This window comes from Nestor notabilis, unplaced genomic scaffold (assembly GCF_000696875.1).
Source record: "Nestor notabilis isolate BGI_N333 unplaced genomic scaffold, ASM69687v1 scaffold1713, whole genome shotgun sequence".
NCBI classification, from domain to species: domain Eukaryota; kingdom Metazoa; phylum Chordata; class Aves; order Psittaciformes; family Psittacidae; genus Nestor; species Nestor notabilis.
Window position 1 is genome coordinate 55,337 of NW_009921290.1, and position 21,541 is coordinate 76,877.

A 21,541-nucleotide genomic window follows, 5' to 3' on the forward strand; every position below is an offset into this window, starting at 1 on the left:
CTGTGGGGGGAGGTCAGGGGGTGATATTTTGCCATTATCCTCCTTTCACTTTGTGAACAGCAGGAAGGTCGTTAAGGTATTTATTTCAGAAACTTGTATATGCCAGGATTGCAGAAAGTCACGTTAATCCACAGTAAATAAAGCACCACCACAACAGCCCATGGCTATTGTTGAAAACAACCAGTATTTCCTAGAAAAATAATTGTTTACTTCTCCAATGAGTGGTTTTACTCTTTGATACGGTTAGTAACCTGAAAACTGATAATGGAGAAACAAGGAGTGTGTTCAAAGTTGTGTAATTTAATAAATGTTTAAGATGCATATCTGCTAATTAGATAAAGTTGGAGTTAGAAAATTTACCTGTGGAGGGAAGACAGGCATAGTTAAAAGAAAAATTTTATTTTGATGATTGAAACTTTCTTGGGTTTTGTTTTTAAATTTTTTTTTTTTTTTTGAAAGGCAGAGATTATTTTGAAGTAGATAACTTGTTTGCAGGGCTTTTCTTAATATGTGTTTTTAGTGTCTTCTGATGTGTTCAGCTTTTGTTTCAGCAGTGTTGGAGGCTTTTCTTACCCTTGCGTTTACAGAGAAGAACATTTGACAGCATCTTTTTCTAAGAGATCTAACTCAGAAAGCAATAGCTTGGGACCATCAACTGGTCTTCTGGTTATGGCTTTGCTCTCTGTTGCTTTGTTAGAAGCCATTTGGTTCTTGCAAACTGTTTTCATGTTGTTTCACTCAGCCTGTTCCACTTTGAGCTGAGCTTTCTTGCCGGGATGGCTTCCTGCCTGGTGTAGCCACTTCCTCACTGGCAGATGCAAGTTGATGCATCTCCCCCTTTCTCTGCATCACTTTTTTTTTAGAGACATTTGCAGGTATTTTGATGTTCCACTGTCACACACTGTGGGCTGCACAGATAACATGCACAGCCTCAGCCTTAACCTACATGGTACAAGCACAAGCTGCACAGACCTTTGCTCTGGAAGTGGTTGCATAGGATGTCTTGACCCTCATAACAGGTCTTAAAAGAAGTGGAACTGGGAATGCTGTCTACTACTGTGGAGAGGAACTTTGCCCTGGTGGGGGAGAAGCAGATAGGTTTTAGGGTGTCCTATGGTTACATGTGGTTGTCAGTTACCCTACAGCTCAACTAAACTGAGGTCAGGCTCACTGCTTTTACAGGTTTTATTTCTTAGCTTGGGTAGGTCTCGAGTGTGTGTGCAGTCAGTTGCCACACTTACCCTGCTGTAACATAGCTCCCCAAGCTCTTGTAACTCTTCTGGTCCTTACATTTCAAAAAGTACTTTTTGTGCACACTGCTGTTGTGCATCATTCACAATTTCTGCTGAGCTCTTTGCCCACTGAGCTCGTTTTACCCATTATTTTTCTCTGGGTATGTTACATACAGAATTTTATAAACTTGTGAGTTTAAAAATGCAAGTACTTGGATGACTACTTCAATTTTTTTCAGAATTGGAGACCTAGACGTAGGTAAAACTCTTCTTCCTCATACAGCACAGCTTGGAACTTTTGCTGAAGCAGATACAACTTAATCTGATTGCAAAGAGTACCATATAGGGAGGAGTAGAACAACCAACAGGTATATGTACTGATATCTGCTGATATCTATGTGAAAAATAGAGGGATGAACATAAATGCTTTGAAAGACTTGAGCTGGTTTTGGAGGTTTTTTGGTTTGTTTGGGTTTTTTTTGGTCAGGAAACTGTTATCAAAACCTGTTTTGAATTTGTTCAACTGGCCTGTTCTGGTTCTTGTAAGATAAACTTAGTATTTTGTAATCAGTGACCTTGGCAAACGAGTTTCAGGGCTCTGCTTACTGACTGAAGAAAAGCAGCACAGTGTGACCTATATTTCCATTCAGTCTGATGGGATCTGGGGTCTCGTGAGATACCAGGAGAATGCTAATTGTGAGCCAAACAAACTAGCTGGCTGCTATCTGGAGGATTTGCTTTTAGCTGAGGACATGTTTGAGATTTGTTTCCATCAAGGTTGATGCAGGTACCACTTCAGGTGTGACCAAGCCCCACCACTTCACTGTGCAGGCTTCAGGAAGCTCCTGTTTGCAAAGTAGGGTCTATTTTTTTACTAGCACTACTATACTGTGAACTAAAACCTAGGATTATATATTTATTACTGAGCAATGTGTTTGACACAATGGAGACAGCTAATTCTGTAAAAAGAGGAGCTTCTGATCCAAATTACATATGTTATTTGGGTTGAACTTTGTGAAAGATTGGATAGGAGATGAATGGATAATGAGGGAAAGGGGGGAAGGGATGGAAAGGAGTTGATCATGAATAGGTCTAATCAAGCAGTTCCTTGAGGACTTACGGAGAGAGAAAATGAAAGCAAAAATACCCTTGAAAACATGTCTCCTGAATAAAAGCTAGGAAATTATATAGGCCTCAATCTTTTTTTAATTCCTTTTTCTCTGCATATTATTATATTTATATAATGTAATAATATATAGTAATTATTATTATTACTATTATTATTAGCATCCATGGACAACTGTATGATTACAAGGTTTTTTGGTGGGGGAAGGTTGTTTTTAACTGTGTGTGAGAAGGTGGTGCTTTGTCTCCCGTTGTTTACTTTACTGGAGTATGACATTTTGAGGCAGACAGAAGAGGAGATATGAAGGGAACTGAAAATCTTAGGAAGCTGAGACACTTCCTCTGTGAAGGAGGGAGCTATTAGATTTTTCCATCAAAATATTCATAGGTCTAATTAAGAGTTACCTTTTGGAGATACGAATATCTTGTTAGTTCTGCTTTTGTTATTTGAATAAGCAGCTTAGATGTGGTTTTTGTCCTGATAAATTAAAGTCTAGGAGAGTAAGGAGGAAAGACAACAGTGAAATCAGCATTGGAAAGCTGGTTGAAAGAATTGCCTCAAGGAGGGAGTTAAAAAGCTGCAGAGAGAAAAGGATTTCAGAAGGCACCAAAGACAGATTTTGAAGCTGAGTAGAAGATGTGACCAGCTTCTGTGCTTGGCATCGAGCACCAACACATAGCTTAGACTTTGAGATTAAAAATCACAGGGCTTCACTGCAGCCCTTTTCCAAAGTTTGCCTATGAGATGGGATGTGGGAGTAGAAGAGTGCTTATGTCAGACAGCTTTTGGCATGTAGACCCTGCACTCTTCTGCTCTCGCTTCCCAACTCACAGCACCCATAAGCACTGTTTTGACATTATGATTAGTTCAAGTCTTAACAAGGATTTCCAAAATAAACTTTGTCCTCTGATAGAGAGATAAAAACTGGAATTTTGGGGAGATAATGTGAATTCTGGGAGGGAACATATTGTTCACAGCCCGAGTACCGCCACCTAAATACACTGACACCCCATCTCTCACATCTCAGTATTCAGTCTTGCCAGGTTCCTGTTGATTATATTGTCTTCTAGCAAGGTGCTTGGTACGCAGGTTCAACTTCAGGTCTTTCACAGTAGCTGACTGCCAAACTAGTCTGTTAGGTCACCTTGTTCTCATAGCCTTTCTAATGTATTCAGTGCCTTGACAAATTTTCTTGGCAAGTGCTTTATAAAATGACACCATATTGTGCATAACTTAACATGCCGTTAAACATCAGAACATCTCCTACCATACAAGTCCTGAAGTCCGTTACTAAGCTCAGATACCAGAGCAGCTCCAGCAGTTGAGTGATGTTCATAACAAATGATAAGTAGTAGGAAGGCAGCAGTTTTTGTAAGGAATCACTTTTGTCTCTGTCTTCCACTTTTTTTAAATGGCATTGAAAACAGCAGCATCAATGAGGAGGCTGATCAGCTAAACTGAATATTGATTAGCTCCTGATGTGATAAAACTACACTTCCTATGCTGCTGCAGTATTTAAATGCTTTGGTATTTGTGATTTTCTCCCTCCCTTTCCCCCTGCTTCCTTTCTGAATACATTCTTCTGTTTTTCCTAATATCAAGAAAATGTTGAGTTTTCAGACTGGGAGCTTATAGCAGCCCAGTGTTTGATCTCCAGTTGCTCAAAGGTTAGGCACAGCAGGGGGTGAGTGGATAAACTGCTCCCAAGTGCCTTGCAACTAAATGCTTCTTCATCTCTGCTCTCTGTGTTTCACGAAATAATTGTATTCACAGTTGGTGTTTATTTACAAGAAATACTTGTAAGCAAGTGATGGTATTGTGCATACAGATACCGGGCCGCAGTGTGTGACATTTGGCACTGTAAGGAAATTTAACATATCTGAAAGCAGTTAATTGTAATGGATGCATATTTTCTTAGAAGACTCATTTTTCTCATCAGAAGTAGGGATACTCATTTGTCACAGTATCATATCGCTCCTTGAGAATCAGAAGAATATATTGCCTTTAAGCAAGGCTGACAAAGAGTTGGCATTTCATCAAAAGCAGGCAAGCTGGGGCAGAGTCCTCTGCAAGCCTTCCTTTGGTTTTTGTTTTCATTTCAACAATCTTTAGCAAGTGTTTTCTTCTTATGTAAAATGTTACTGTAATGAAAACATTTGAGATCAAGAAGTCAGGTATGTCTTAAACTTTCTATCCTGATTGTGATGTGCCTTCAAGCTGTTTTACGATCAGGGGAGGCAGCAGTTGTTTTTAATGACATTGTGTGCCTGATGTGAAACTTGGTGTTTGTCCAGCAGTGGAAATGCTGTCTCTGACTAGCAGTCAGCTTGTTGACTCAAACCTCCTAGTAGAGAGGAGTGGTTAGATGATATTTGTGAAAGAAGACATGCTTGAATCAAAGTGACAACATTTTTGCTTGGTTAGAACAAGTCATGGTCCCGACTTACACAGGTTTTCCGTGGGCGAGCCCAGGACTATCAGAGCACGTGTCTTATTCAACATAGTGTCAACCGATGCGAAATTAGTCAGTTTGTGGTAAGGTTCTCGTGTAGAAATAGTGTTTGACCTGGGCTATTCTGAGGTAGATGATAGAAACCACAGTATCTTGGATAATGCAAACTTCTGATTATGGTTTTAAAATGGTGGTGGTGCTTGATTTGCATGTTGGGATACAAGGCAAAGCCTTTCCTTCGTATTTCTGTCACAACGTTTCTAATACCTGCCTTTTAAACGTAGTAATAGCAGTGCATATTTTTCCGTGCCTTGAGCAGTAACAGCTTTTTAGATTTGTAGCAGGTATTTTGTTTGTGCAAGACTTGGAACTTGACAGAATGCACACCCTTAGCCAACAGGTTCATTATTCACTGTGGCAGAGAGGCTGGCAGATAGAAAAGGAAGTGGGGTTCTCATCTTTCAGCTGGGAGGCATTAAGTTTGTCAGCCTCAACCATCAGGTAGTTCCTTTAAAGGAAAGTGTGGTAAAATATGCTCATCGTGCCGTTGTTTCTTGTTCACATAGTTCCATTAAAAATGCTTGTTATGCCATGTGTAGGTGTATGGAAACAAAGTATGCATGTGTGTATGTACGTGTATGTAGGTGTGTAAGAAAGTTGGAATTTTAGTTCAGTTTGTATATGTAATACTTCTGCACTCTAGTTCTGTACATCTTGAGTCACGTATGAGATACAGATGGATGCTTCTGTGCTTTGCTAACTTGAACATGTTGTTTGTTTTCTTATTTTGTTTTTTCTTAGGGTGATAAATGCAGGGAAGAGCACACACAATGAAGATCAAGCCAGTTGTGAAGTCCTCTTTGTCAAGAGGAAAGCTGGAGGAGCTAATTCTACACCAAACAAGAACTCTTCAAAACGGAGGTCGTCGCTGCCCAATGGAGAAGGTCTCCAGCTGAAAGACAATTCGGTAAGCAGACTTCTGCATCTTGTCAGTGGAGAAGTACAGAATAAATATAAGAGGATATTGATTAGCTCCTGATGTGATAAAACTACACTTTTATACTGCTGCAGTATTTAAATGCTTTGGTATTTGTGATTTTCTCCCCCACTTTCCCCCTGCCCCCTTTCTGAATACATTCTATCACACTAGAAGATGCTTACTTAATCGTTCATATATTTTCAGTTACCTCTTCTGAATTACCTCTGCTTAAATAAAAAACACTTAACTATGTTTTTCTTAGTTCGGCTACTAGACTTTTGATTTCTTGCATCTAAGTCATTTTAGTTTAACAATGGTGAGGGCAATATCCTTCAGATTTTCCTTTTTGTTTCATTTCTTAAAATACAATCCTGAGAAATTTACTGCTGCAGGATACTGTGAGTTTAGTGGCTGCAGTCGACTTGTCCAGTGACAGTCATTGCAAGCAGAGCAGTATCACTGTTCATACAGTCATGCAATTTAATTAAAGGTCAGACAGTCATTTGGGTTCTTTTCATTGAAGCAGTATTGTGTATAGCAAGGTTGGTTTATGCAGGTAGGGTAAGGTCATCCAGCACACTGGATTCAGTGAATTTAGTGGACTATGGCTCCTTTCTTCGTTGTGGAGAGTGATGTATGTCATGCACTTGTCTGTTGACAGTCATCTGCTGTTCTTCATCTGTCTTGTTTCCTGACTGGTGAATTACTTCGTCTGCTCTTTAAGCATGAGCTTAGGCTCCAATGATTGATAGTGCAAGTTCAAGTCTGACATTTAGCCATGTAACACTAAATGTCCTATGTGGATGCTGGAGTTGGACACTGTGGATATAGAGTCTTTCTGCTGCTGGGAGAACACAAGTTCTCCCTAGGTGATAATTAGTCTTTCAGTGAACTGTAAGTACCCTTTCTTTTGTTTGTTTTGGTGTTTTTTTTTCTTTATTTTGTGTTGCTTTTTTGGTTTTGTTTTAAACCAGGTTGTGATTAGCATTCTGCTTCAGTATCTCTCCCTAAACCCCATGGCTTAGTAAACCTGATGGCTACATAGGGGTCACTGGGGTCCTGAGCAACAAGTGTTGCACTGTGTCTCTCCCCACCTTTTGCTCTTCCTGTTCTGTTCCATATTCCATTATTACTTCAGTGTTTTCAGACTCTGACAGATTGTCCAGGTTTGCAAACAGCTCTGGTTTTATCACTTTCAAATCTTTCCTTGAATCACGTGTGTCCATTCCCGTGTGTTGATATTCGTCATTGTATTCAGTTACAGAGTTTTTTTCAAGTGCATATTTGCACACTCCTGGATAAGGAGTTGTGCCCCTGTACTTGCTGGGACTGTGAGTTGTGTGTACAATCATGCAAGACAAAACAGAATTTGTTTTAATAGGCTGTGTTTTAAAAAGTCTTTCCTAGAAAGTCCATGCAACTGCGTGCTATTGGCTCCTGCAGATGCTTGGTTCCATAGGTCTATTTAATTTTTGCATGCATCAGTTATGTTTAGTGAAGCAAGCATTTGGCCACAGTACTTGTTCTGTATATGAAACACACAGAGATAAGCAACAATGTGCTTGGTCCAGGCAATGGGTTTGTTTGACACAAAGGGCATCACTGTGTCATGCACACAGCACGCTGCAAACATGCTTGGGCAGCCACATCTTGTTGCTGTGCAGAGGTACTAGCTTTGGTATAACACCATATTTAAGTTTCAGGCCCACCATGTAAGACACCTGGTTAGGTGCCTCTGCATTTGAGATGTGGGTGAATGTAGCTGTACTGAATTTGCCTATGTTTTCATACTTTGGGGGCATGCATGAGACATAAAAAGCTTTGTAGTATTTTTTCATGAAGTCCAATCCAAAACTGCCATCTTTGAGTAGTATCAAATGCTTCTCAAGAGCAAGAGGCATGCTGTGTTATACATAGTATACTGCATGATATATAATCAGCTTTCTCAGAAGGAACTTTTTTCAAACATTACATAGCTAATATGCTTAGATTGCATTAAAAATACAGGGATATAAAACCATTTCATTATTGGAAATGTGTCTTCACTAGCCTTGATGGTATCCATCATTATGGTCGTCATACTGTTACGGTATCACAATGGTAGAGTCTATAAACTGCCTATTTTTGAAAGCTGTTCTTTTTATCGGTTTTAAATCTCATGATTGTCAGCCTTGTTAAATATCCAGTTACCCTGTGTTATGTGAAGTATCTCACATAAAATTAATGTGAGATTAATTTTTCACATTTCACTAGTGTATTTCCTAGTTTGATTCTGTATCTTTCATCTTAATTTTGGAATAAACAGCCACTCCCTTTCAGCTTCTTGAAAGAAACATTTTTATTTCCTATCTTCTGTTCTTTCTTCTGTTTCTAACTGTGGTGGTTTAATTCCAGCTGGCAGCCACTCATTAACCCTCCCACCCCACAGTGGGATGGGGAGGAGAATTGGGGGCGGGGGGAACTAAAACCTGTGTGTTGAGATAAGAACAGTTTAATAATTGAAATAAAATGTTATAATAATCATAATTATAATAATTGTAATGAAAAGGGAGACAACAGAAAGAGAGAAATAAACCCCAAGATTGACAAGTGATGCACAATACAATTGCTCAGCACCCGTTGACCAATACCCAGCTCACCCCCAAGCAGTCATCAACCACCTCCCCCCAGCTGGTATACTGATCATGCTGTTCTATGGTATGGAATATCCCTTTGGCTAGTTTGGGGCAGCTGTCCTGGCTGTGCTCCCTCCCAGCCTCTTTTGCACCTCCTCACTGGCAGAGCATGGGAATCACAGAATCATAGAATGATTTGGGTTGGAAGGGACCTCTACAGATCACCTAGTTCCAATCCCCTGCTATGGACAGGGACACCTTCCACTAGACCAGGTTGTTCAAAGCCCCGTCCGACCTGGCCTTGAGCACTTCCAGGGATGTGGCAGCCACAGCTTCTCTGAGCACCCTGTTCCAGTGTCTTACCACCCTCACAGTAAAGAACTTCTTCCTAATATCTAGATCCCACGCTTTCTAATACACCATCACCTTTCCTTTTGTCTTTTGATATGTACACACACAGATACCATTCCCTTAATCTGTGGGCCTTCCCTATAAATATGTGTTGAGATTTAGTCCATGACTTCAGGCTCTATCTATCATCACAGTCTTATCAGGGCAGGAAAGATGGTGTGTGGTATTTTGACCTGAAATGAATGTAACGCTGAAGTGAGGGGTCATCTGATCTGTATAATACATTGTACTGTTTTCATGCTACTTGTTGTTGTGTTCTTTATACCTTCTTTTCCTTGTTATGTGTTCTTTATACCTTCTCTTCTTATCTACAGATTTACTTGTTTTCTACACGACACTTGGGTGAGTGCTATAGCACTCATTGTTTAGCTGTGTAAAACCTGGTTTACCATGTTATCAGACTGCAGCTTGTGAATTTAAATTTGTAATATATTTTCTCCAAACAGGCAGCGTATTCCTGGAGAAAGCTTTCTACTAGAGGGCACTCTTACACCAGCAATTAGTAGGCTTTTTTCCTTGGTACACTTTTTGCTAGTTGAATATACCTAAAAAGAAAAAATATATATATACATGTTTCTATAATGTGTCATATCTTTATGTTTTCATCTTCTTATACTGTGAAGTATAATATTGTGGTTTCCCCTCACATAGCATTGTTAGCAAATATTTTTTAAGGACCGTATGAGTTTGGTGTTAAATGCACAACTTACTCTGTATCAATAGCATGTAGAAATACAGATTTGAAACATTCCAGTGAATGATATAATATTGTCCCAGCAAGTATTTAGTAAGAAAGCCGGAGACTGAATACTGTAAATGCTTCATAGGAATCCCACTCTAACACACGATCTGAAATAGTCTTCGAGTGGTGAAGCACCTTGTTAGAAATACTGAAAGAAGAAGGGATGAGGGAAGCAGTTTGTTGAGTATTTGTCCTATAAAAAGAAAGTATTCTTCTGTTCTTGTTTAACTTTTGAAGTGTGGAGCACACGGGAAATAGGAATTGGAACTTAAACTGTCTCTTTGTTTTAACAGTCCATTTCATCATCCTCAGATTTTTTGTTTCTTCAACCCAATCTTTGAGAAGACCACATGCCATCGTTGTTTTTCCCAGGTTTCTGGGAACTGTGCAAAACTTAAATGTCAGCTGCATCTGAGGTTGTGTGTTTAAAGGTAACCCCATCAGTGCAGCCCTGTGCTTTAGTAAGTCAGCATAAGGAAGTCAGAGATCCACAGGTTGGGTGCTGCTGCCATGGCTTTGACTCTGCAAGGTGGGCTTTGCAGAGCTTCTGGAAGGAGGTGGTGGACCAGAAATGAGGAGATGGAGAAGTGAACATTTGTTTAACCCCAACACACACATATCCAAGGAAATCTGTTAAAAAATACGAATACGGTTTTCTTCTTGAAAGGACAGGTGATAAACTGAGCAGAGCCGTGAAAGGAAAGATTCTGCAAATTCAACCCCAAAGTAATTCTTCCCCCCACCACACTCCACTGATGCTTGATTAATCACATTTGCCTTCTGTCCCCATTCAGGAGCATTCACTTTAAATTGTGCAGCGTTTTCTCTGGTGCTATTTTTAAATGTCTTTAACTACGGGGTACCTTGATGATGAATGCTGAGGACCGTCAGTGAGTGAAATGGGAGTCCTATGCCAGGATATTGTCATAGTGAGTCAGGTTGCAGGGCTTCATCTGATGCATTATTAATTGTCACTGTAATGTGAGGATACATACTGATTAATTCTGCAGTACTCTTTGCCACAAAGATGGGGCAGAATATTTGTTTTATTGTGGCACAAGGCTGATTGCCTACCACAGGTGGCTGAGCATATCATTGGTAACATAAGAAAGCTTTTCTCTGAGGATGGGTGGCAATTGCCCACCCAGTTCAGACTTCATGAGAACCAAAGATGTGCTCTAATGCATTTTGTAAGTGTAGTTCATATTTGGAACAATAATAGTCAGGGTGGGCTTTAGTTTTCGGAATAAATCTTAAATAAATCTTTCAAATAAATCAATAAACATGATTTATTTGCCTGTTTGGAAGTAGCTTCATTAAAATACTCTGAAGGTTTGCAATGTAGGAGCACTGTCCAGCTTACCTAAAAGATTTGTCCCAAATTGATCTCTATATATTGCTAAGGCTGCCTATTTTTTTTACTTATAACTGAGTAAAATAGGTAATTTCTTGGTGGCTGTGGAGATCATCTCAACAGTAGGAGGAAAAGCGAGCACCTTTTTGTGCTTTCTGTCTCATCTGTGTTCCCTGACTGCTGGCCCTTGTTCATTCTCTGAGTCACTGCACCATATATTTAATTCTCATTGAATTGCTATGGTTTTGGAGAATTCATCTCTCTCAAATAGAGGAGCCATTTTTATTCTCAGGGTGGGGGAAACCACCCTGAAATTTGTTGTTTCTTCCTTTTTTTAGACAGCTAATGGGCTATTCGTGGTTATACTCTCTTTGCTAGTTCAAAAGTAAATAAATCTTCATAGGAATACACAGAATTTTTTGGAGACTAATATTTAGGTTACAGTAATGCCTGCAGTTCCCAACTGAAGTTAAGGCCCTAGAGCATCTCACACAGAAAGTGTGTGTAAGAGTGGCATTGCAGTAGTCATCTTCCCTGACTATATATACTTATACAACCCTCTCACTTGTCTAGGGTACTTCTGCAGTTGATAGGGAGAAATAAATCTATGGATGGGCAGGGTCTGAAAGTGCAGGGGTTTTCTCTCTGAATATAAGGGCAATTTAGAGGAAAATGTTGGAGGTGTGCAGTGTAGATGTCTGAACTTAGCTGAATTGGTAGCAACAGTTTAAGAATTACTAGTCCAGGTTAAAAAGGGCAAGAATAGTGAACTTCAGAAGAGCCACCATAGCTGACACGGCCATGCTGTGTTCATGTCAGTGATAGCCCAAGAGTACAGCTCAGGCCCATATGAGCTTCTCTGTCATAATTTGTGCTGCCCATTGGCTTAGAGGAAGTACGTGATAACATTTCCATGTCACTGTTCATCATGGGCCTTTGTTCTGGTCTATTTTAAAGCTTCACGGTCTCTGATGGCACCTTATTTAACTACCAAGTTCACAGGAGGCTTGTTCGGTGTAGGACATATCCAACATTATGCTCAGAGTAATGAGAGTGAATTTTGTTCGTAACTGTTCTCCTTTATCTTCTGAAAAGCTCTAATACAGACTTTGGTGGGCACTGGCTTTGGAAAACTTAACAAAATCTTGGGGGGGGGGGTAATCTATTCTTAATTGTAAATTTCTGTTATAGTTTGGGGGCAGAGGGAGGGTGATGACAAAATACCTTCTTCCATTTCAGTCAGTTGTAATGCCTTCTTGCTTTTTTCCCCAAAGGCAGCACATGTCCAAACGAGTAATCTTTTGAATGACATAAGGACATAAGCTGTGGGATAATTTATCTATGGTGCATCATAAGGTGGATTTTGGCCAGGGAGCCAAACTCCAAGAGAATGGGAGCAGAAGTAGTTTAATGTAGGACTCCAGGAGGAACAGCATTGCCATTTTGAATAAATGGTTTCAGTTTTCCGTTTAAATACTTTCACTTTGGGTTACTTCTTTTTTGGCAAAATAACTTCACTTTTTGCGTAGATAGCAATCTATTTTTTCAAACAGATTTTTTAGTCGGTAATCCCATTATCCATTAAAAATGGCTTAAGCAGAATTTTACAGCCAACTGTTGTGTGAACCTAGAAGGATTCTGAGCCCAGAGCAAGCTAGCACAACTGCCAGGCATGCCTTCAGGGGTGACATTTCACAACAGGTTTTTGGTGAGTTTACCAGACTGGGTAGGTGGGTGGGTCTGGCTAAGGAGCTGCATTTGGAAATGTGTACATTTGTTGGTTTTTTTCACCCTTATATGATGCATCCTGTATGATCCTTACTGGGGTAAGTAATCCAGCACCGAATGACAATACTGCCTTTTCTCAGCATTTCAGTAATGAATTGAAGAGAGCACAATAGTCTCTGATTTCCTTCTCATGAAGAAACACTCAACGGTGTAGATAACTATTGTTAATGCACTGGTTAAGAATATCTTTGAACTTCACTACTGCAGCAGTGCTATAAGCTAAAACCAGAATAGATTTATATAATTTTTATAATCAAGGCTTTTAAATGTGCATTTTAACAAACTTAGTTATAAGCAATAAAGCTCATTCAGCAAGGAATTTTGCCCTTTGAACAGCATGAACTTGCAGTGATGGTCTATATACTTCTCGCTAAAAGAGGCATTTTGTAGCTTGGAGCAACAATGAATGGTGTCTTTGGGATCAGCAAATGACAATTTGTGGTGTTCTTACTCCAACCTGTTTGCCATGCCCTACAGCCAGTGGCTGGCACCTTTGTGAAGCAGCTGGAACAGCAGAAAGTTCACAGCACTGTCCATAAATCTGAAATAAGCAGTGCTTTGGGCAGGAGGTGCTGGGATGCAGGAGGTGCCTAGACTACATGCTGATCTCTTGCGTAAGGGAGCAGTGTTCAGGTGAATAAAACAAATCATGTCTGTCATCCTAACTTAGACCACAGTCAGCATGACATGCAGACACAATTTTTAAGTTCCTTTGACTGCAGTGGTTGTGCTTTCTTAGTATGAGGTGTTTTGGAACAGTATTGCCTGATTTCTGTCCCTTTCAAAATTATTTATTTCTAAATCTGTATTAGTCCGCCCACATCTGACTGGCAAGGCAGCCCCACAGAGTTATTTCAGCATAGATAGGGGAAAGGAGAGGCTGGACAGACTCTTTCCACATGCTGTTGCCTAATATGCTATCATGCAAAGACATGTATTGCTATGCCTTAAAAGCTTCCCTGAGGTGAATTTCTCAGAAAAAGTTGAGGTTATCTAGGCTGTGGCTCCTTGATGTCTTTCAGGCAGACCAGAGCTGTGCTGCCCAGAGCTTAATCTGCCTTCAGCCCTAAGTTATCACCCTCTCTGGGTGATAAGGCAGCCCACCACAAAAGCATGGTTTCTGCTCTTATCAGAGCAATAGCCGAGCTGATCTATTCCTGTCAGATGAGACTATGTAGAAAGGGAGAAATACTTGAAAATCACAGCATTAATCAATAACTGCTGAACAAATATATAATATTACCAATATACCTGAATTTTTATAATGAGGTCTACAAAATTTACTTTTTCCAGGTACTCTGCCTGTATGAGAGCACTTGCGCTGACTGGCATGCTAGGACTTGAGATAAAATACAAGATCTAAGAGCACAGTATTTTGCAGAGAGGTATACCAAAACACTCGTATATCTCTCTGGGTCCAGAGAAGGGCAAAAAAGCTGGTGAAGGGCCTGGAGTACAAATCTTATGAGAAACACCTGAGGGAACAGGGGTGGTTTAGTCTGGAGAAGAAAAGGCTCAGGGGAGACCTTATCGCTCTCTACAACTACCTGAAAGGATGATAGATATAGGAGGTGGCCTCTTTTCCCAACTAACAGGTGACAGGTAACAGCCTCAAGCTGTGTCAGGGGAGATTTAGACTGGATATTAGGAAGAATTTCTTCACCAAAAGGGTGATCACATACTGGACCAGGCTGCCCAGGGAAGTGGTGGAATCATTGTCCCTGGAAGTGTTCGAAAAACATGTAGATGAGGCCCTTAGTGACACAGTTTAGTGGTGGTCTTGGCGGTCCTGGAGTAAAGGTTGGACTTGATGATCTTAAAGGTCTTTTCCAACCTAGTTGATTCTATGATTCTGATCAGAGGGTGTGTAACTTCAGTACTGTACAGGAAACTTTTCAAGAGGACTGTGAAGAATGAGGCTGTGAACATGGGGTGGGGTGCAACTGATCCCACTTGTGCCTACTGTCCTCCAGGACCTGCTGTGCTATGCTGGTTCCTGGGCTGGCACAGGCAGGGAAAGCTTCAGCTGTGCTATCTGTCTGCATGGGTGGACCTTATCTATCAGTAATGGAAGTGGGGATCATGCCTTCTTCATAGTTGTCAAACTGAGGCCCTTCATCTCATGCCTACTGAAAAAAAAAGTCTGTCACAGAACTATCAGAGGCTGCCTTGTCTAGAATTTTGGTGTCCATGGTGCTAAGTCCATCATTTATCAATAATGTGATTTTTCTGATGCTTTTTTTCTGATCTATGCTGTCATTAGGAAATTAACTTAGTCTCACAATCATAGCAGTTCTTGGTCAGTGCAACGTGTGATGGCTGTGAGGTAAGAAAGATTCCAAGTTCAGAGGGGGATTTTTTGGTTGTTTTGCTGGGGGTCTTTTAGGGTGTTAAGGAAAAGAAATTAAAAAAAGGTGGGAATATGTGGCAAAAATAAGCATCTCTCCTTCCTGCCAGAGCTCTACTAGCACAGTGAGCATTTCTCCATTTCAGAAAGAAGGTTGCCTCTGGGAAGGTTATCTGTGTTCTACCTGTTGCTCGTGTGCTATACCGTTCACCTCACCCATGGCTCTGTAGCAGTGACCATCTCTTTTTCCTTCCCTTTCTTCCCATTGTGCTTCTCCAGGACTCGGATGGGATCAACCTGTACTACTGGTCCCTGTTTGATGGACACGCTGGATCAGGGGCAGCTGTGGTGGCTTCCAAACTGCTGCAGCACCACATCCTGGAGCAGCTGCAGGACATCGTGGACATCCTGAGGAACACGGCCGTCCTCCCACCCACCTGCCTGGGAGAGGAGCCCGACAACCCGGCCACCAACAGCAGGACGCTGACACGGGCAGCCTCCCTGCGTGGTGGTGTGGGGGCCCCGGGCTCGCCCAGCACCCCTCCAACACGCTTCTTCACTGAGAAGAAGATCCCACATGAATGCCTGGTTATTGGGGCCATAGAAAGTGCGTTCAAGGAGATGGTATGTATATCTCAGGGCTCTGTAGGCCTTGTTGCTTACATGAATGAGTCACGTGGCCTGGGGAAGATGAACGTTTAGGGATTTTTTTCACTTTTTTTTTCCCCCTGCTTAAACACCAGCTGAGTGTGGACAGAATTGTTTAAGAGCCTCAACAATTTACCTGGTACCTCCCTGGGAGGCAGAAGCTGCATCTGAAGTCCTAGGCAGCACCACAGCCGCATTTGTAGATTACTTGACTCTTAGCGGTTTGGTGCTCTCCTTCTTCACACACCCCTGATTTCTCTTGAGATAAAAACTAGTATTGCCTGAGATCTGAGCTTGTTCTTTTTCTCTTTTTTTTCTTTTTAATTTTTTGTTGTTTTTAAAAAATGCTCTTACTTGACCAGAAGGCTTTTGGACTAATGAGTGTTTCCCAAAGGTATATTTCTTGTCTGACAAGAAGTATTTGATTTTTGGTTTTGCTAATATATATGAATTTTGTTTAGTACATGCATCTAATTGTTGTTATAACAAGGTGGTACTTCACTTTATATTCTGAATAGCAGTTATCTTGCTGCTTGTCCTTTCTCCCCAAGGAAGTGCAGGCAAACAGACCCGCCAACTGGGTTTGGACTTCTAGGTGACTAGGTCCAGAAGCAGAATCCACAGCTGTGGCTTAGGCATAGTTCAGCGTGGAGCATGCAAGCAGATTTATGCCCTGCAGCTAGTGCACAAAGTTTCTGCTAGCTGACAACAAAGAGGAGGATGCATGAAAATCTCCAGTCAGTTTAGCATGCCCTTTTCAGAAAGGGAGGACTAGTTTGCTGCCTTCTTTGTCAATGGACACTGCCCATCTACTGCACCCTAGTGGGTTGAGAGCATACTTAAGAGGGGGACATCAATTTCATGCTTCAGTTGGGGAAGTTTTTCAGGCCAGAATAGCACCAGGCTTTATTTTGTCTTCACGCCTCTGGTAGGTGTTCACACAGATTATCTCAGATCATGTCCAGACACCTGACTGCTTGGGTGGGCTTTTATAGATAGAGTATGACAAATGCAGAAGCCCTGGATAACTCACTACAGTTACAGTATCTGGGTCATAGTAACCTGTTCTACCTTTTCTAAACTGAAGTCCAGCTAATATTTTATTTTTCTCCCTGTGTCTTTGTTCATATGCTACAGATCATATACCTTAATTCCCACTTACGATCTTCATCAGAGGGCTGAAGTTCAGTCTTTCTTTGCTATATCTTAAGATCCTTTCCAACCCTAACTATTCTGTGATTCTGTGATTTTTATATAAATGATTCTGTGTCTACCACAATGCAATATAATTTCAGCATTAAGTTTTACATTAAAAGGAAGCCTCATAAAAATGATCAGATTAGGAAAAGCGATATGTAATTATACCTACTTTAAGCTCTTGGATGAGTCTTGTGCTTACAATTGGTTTAGGCAAGAGAGTATTTTCTTTGATTGTGTAAGGGAGCAGTTCATAAGGTCAACACTCCTGAGTCTCATTTATGTTTGCAGTGATTGATCTTCCTCCTACCTCTGTCTAATTTCCTTATACTCCTTTGGGGTGTAGTCTTTAGGTGAATGGACGTTGTTGAGTTAGGTCCATGCATTTGAGATGTGCATAAGGTATGAGGGTTTTATGCCAGCAGTGTATCATTTTACCTGGCACTTGGTGGAAGCTCGTGTTTCCTGGACACGTAAGCAGACTTCTTGTTGGTTTCCTGAAACACCCATCAGTGCAAATGAGCCCTTTGAACCTGGTGGAAATGCTAAGTAAATACATATTAATATTTTTTTAAACAGTCCAACCTGACAGGTTTATCTAAGGATGGTTTTGTCCCCTTTTCCTGGGAGCATTTAGCATGCCATTATTTTTTTCCCCAGCTGCCTTTTGAACTCTAGTTAAGTTCTTCCTGGTTTTGCTTCCAGTCTCAAATACAATGCAATTCATCCCTTTCAAAAGGCTTTTTTAAATTATTTTTCCTTCACTGGGTGTGGATTCCTTTAGACAGTGCTTGTCTGACAGCTACATAAAGTAAAACACTGGGGAAAGCTGACACAGACCAAGTCACTGCCTAACTTAGAAATTTAACACTTAAGCTGTCCCCTTTTTGAAGTAATTTAGATAGTGTTTCCTGATTGTGTTGGAACTGGGATTAGCAAGTTTGTGTTGTATTATCAGATAACTTACTGTCCTGTTTAAAAAATAAAAGATGCTCAATGTCAGTAATTATCAGTGATGAAAGTTATCCCAGTTAAAAGGAAAGAAATAAGCTCAAGTTCTGAAAGTATCAGAAGTCAAATCCTCTAATTTTAATCTCTTGATTTTAAGATGTACATTTATAGATTCAGTTCTAGGGAGCCAAGAGGGATGTTTCCAACTGCTGTTCTGTACAGGATGGAAGCATCAAACTGTAGTTCCTTCCCTGTATTTAGCCTTGTATACGTGTGTGTGATGCAGTATGTATTTTAAAGAAAGCTTAAGGGGAGAGAGCACCTATTCCACACAGAACCCAGTTTAATTTTGGATGGGTAAAAATTGCACAGAACTAGTCTGTATGATTTATTGGAAGGTGTACGTATGCGTTGCATCATGATTTTCTTCTTCGTTGAGATTTTTTTGAGTCAGATGAAATCTAGACAGGCACAACTTTAACTTCAACAATCTTGGGAGAGCAAACATGTTTTACATTTTTCCTTTCGAAAAGCTTCCTCTGATTAAATAACCAGTAGAAGTGAGGAGGGTTGAAACAGTGTTACAGGCAGTTTGATGCCTTTTTGATAGAGGTAAAGCAGATTAAGGAGTTAATTTTGTGTTTATGCCTTCCGAAACATGATTTAAAAAATATATATATTTCTTTTAAGCAGATACCTGATGCTGTGTGTGTGGGGAGTAAAGCTGCTGTCTGGCATAGCAAGATTGAGATCCAGGAGGAAAGGATCATACTCTGGAGATGCATATGGATGAAAAATAGTTATTTTAGTTGTTGTTGCAGTATGCTAACTTGCTGAATGATGATACTGCAATTTGAATGTACCTAGTTCTCTTTTCAAGGTCCTAAATTCCTCAAACTTAGTACTGGCTGTAGCTGGCATTCACTTTCTGTGTTAACACACTCACTGCTTTCGTGCCTGCCCTCACCCGTGCAGCGCCTGCATCAGCTCTGCTCCGGCCACCAGCACGCAGCAGTCTGCCTTGCTGAGGCTGACAGCGGTGTGTGTCCCAGTGCCCTTCAAGCATCCAACACCCGTGGGTCGAGACAGGGGAAGGAAAAGTTGAGGTCCTTCAGGACCCTGAGAGCTGCTGGCCCACGCCGCGCTCCGCAGCTCGGAGCCCCTCCGCCGGGCCTCCACGAGGTGGCACGAGCATCACGCCATCGAGGGTCCGGGAGCCTCCACAGAGCAGATGGTAATGGCTTCCTGGCACAACCTTCACCTTTTTCGGAGGAGATGGTGTGATTAGCCCTTGCTTTCACTCTGGGAAGCCCAGGTACAAGCCTTAGCGAGGCAGGTGCTGAGGAGACCCAAGCAGTCCAGACAGCAGGGGTGGTCTGTCCCAGGGCTGATGCTGCAGCCTCAGACTGCTTCTGTAATCCATGGAGAAAGCAATCCCTGCTCTGGAAATGTACCACATGGCACTTCATGGTGTCCTCAGCAGGCTTTGCACCATCCTTCCTAAGCTCCTTCACCCAGGGAAGGAGAATCAGGTGGATCACGCGTGAAGCAACCCCTGTGAGCACCCTGCTCCTACCTGCCACTATAACGTGCATACTCAAAAGGGGGGCAGAGCACAGACTATATTACCTGCTTCCTTGGTGTAAAATGGTAGCCTTTTGGACAGAGAATGTGAAAATCGTTTTATTTTTTTCTTTCCCTTTTTCTTTTGTGTCTGAGTGGCACATCCTGCCCTTCGGACTGAAAGGTGCATTGTTTGACTTTGCCCAGCATTGCTCAGCTCTTCCCCTGCACACAGATTGCTATGTGGGGGTGAGCTGCATGCTACAGAGAAGAGGAGGAAAAAAAAGGAAAGGAGGAAAAAAGAAGAAAAGCTTCCTCTGGATTCTTTCTCCAGGTGAAAAATGAGGAAAGCTTTATATATACTCTGACTTTGTCTAAAATGAGCCCCTTTACACTCATAAAGACTTCAGAGGTGTTCTGGGGTTTCTGTCCCTCTTTGTGCTGCACTGTTTTCCTAGCAGCACTGTTATAAAGTGTTTCCTTAAAAGCCAGTGTCTCTACGTCACAATGAGTTAGTGGTGTTGGTGGGCTTTCTGTGATCTTGGTTTATTTTTCTCCTCAAATCTTGTTGAGCTGTCAAAAAGCCTTCCCTTCTTTCCCTCCTCCCAAGAAAGGGAATATCAAAGTATGTAATACCAAATTAAAAGTGGCACTGAATATACCCTGGCAAGCCATAAAAGTAAATTTAAGTCCTGAACAGCAACTAGGTGGAAGATCCTGTGAACAGCAGTGATTCAAGATAAATCCAGTACACAGATCTAGTTTACAAGGAGACTGAAAATGAGGCCCTGAGGATTATCCATCTCCTCTCCTGTAACAGTTGCTTCTGAATTCTGCTTTTTGAAAGAAATAAATTTTAATTTAGGCATTCCAGCACTTGCAAAGTTGTGCATATGACAGAGCTGAAACCAGGTGAGGAATTTCACATTGTTTGAAGGTCTCAGAGGATACTCTGACCGGCGGAGAGGAAGGTTGTTTAAAATTCCTGGCAATGCCTGGAAAATCCACTGTAGTATTTGTAAGTTTAAATTATTTTGATGGCTAGAAACATCTGCTTCCTTTGAACTGTTCTTTTCAGCTTAATTTAAAAATATATAGAAACCATGGGGAGGAAAATCGGCTTCTCTATGACAAGATTAGATAAAGAGACATTTGTAACAGGCCCATGTCTGTGACCAAAGGTTCTGCGAGATTTGATTTTTAGCTTGGAGGTGTTTTCCTCGTGGTCCTCACTGTTCCCACGTCCCAGGCCCCAAAAAAAGAGGGAAAGAAAAGGGAAAACCACAAGTCAGTGAGAGCGAGGATTAAGAGCCATCAGTAAACCCCCGAGTCTCTCTGCAGCAGAGTGCAGTTCTCCTGTGCAGCAGAGGATGGCCTTGTCGGGCAGCGCTGAACTTTTCATGCTGTCCCCCCTACACCGCCCGCCTCAGTCCTGTATTCCTGGCACAGATGGGATCAGTCCCAGCCAGCGAGGAGTTACTTTATTTGTGAGAGACACCTCTGTCCAGCCTGCTCAAGACAGCTACCCAAGCATCCCTGCTGCTGCCCCACGTTGCCTCCCTCCCTGGAAATCTGTAGGAAACAAAGCGTGGTCCCTGGCCTCCTCCGACTCTGCACATTTTCAATCAAATTGCAGCTGTCATGGTTTGCATTTGTTGTGGTGCTTTTCCTCAGATAAATTTAGCTCTGAAATAAAGCTCTAAATCCCATACCCCAAGGCATGGACAATTTGAGCTGTTTGTTCCTCAGTGCAAATATGAAAATGGCTGAAGTATAGCTCACACACATACTGCATACACACACAGAGGCAAACAAATATATTCATAATAAAAAACACATACAAATAAGTAGGGGTTAGCTGTCAGTACTTGCAATAGCAATATTAAACAATGTTCCCTTTTTGTATCTGGTATTACAAACATTACAAATTTCAGTCTGGTTTGAAATTGGTTTTGATTCTGGACACAGGAGAGGAGGGTAATTTGTAACATGTTGTGTTATTACCCCAAACTAAACTAAGAGACAGCATAATTAATTCATTGGCATACACTTCAATTTTTGTTTAAAATGTATGCAGTACTGGAAAGCAGCTCATTTACGTGTCCTTTATGTTCTCCAAGCTTTCCAAGGATTTTA

The 21,541-nt window shown here is 41.3% G+C and overlaps 1 protein-coding gene across 1 annotated transcript in view; it reads left to right on the forward strand.

Moving 5' to 3' along the window:
* The window catches only part of PPM1H (protein phosphatase, Mg2+/Mn2+ dependent, 1H), a 129,616-nt gene that overhangs the window by 55,251 nt on the left and 52,824 nt on the right, over positions 1-21,541 (forward strand). The window contains exons 2-3 of the mRNA XM_010011074.1: positions 5,612-5,777; positions 15,326-15,670. Coding sequence (XP_010009376.1) covers positions 5,612-5,777; positions 15,326-15,670 — 511 coding nt within the window. The remainder of the gene's footprint in view (positions 1-5,611; positions 5,778-15,325; positions 15,671-21,541) is intronic.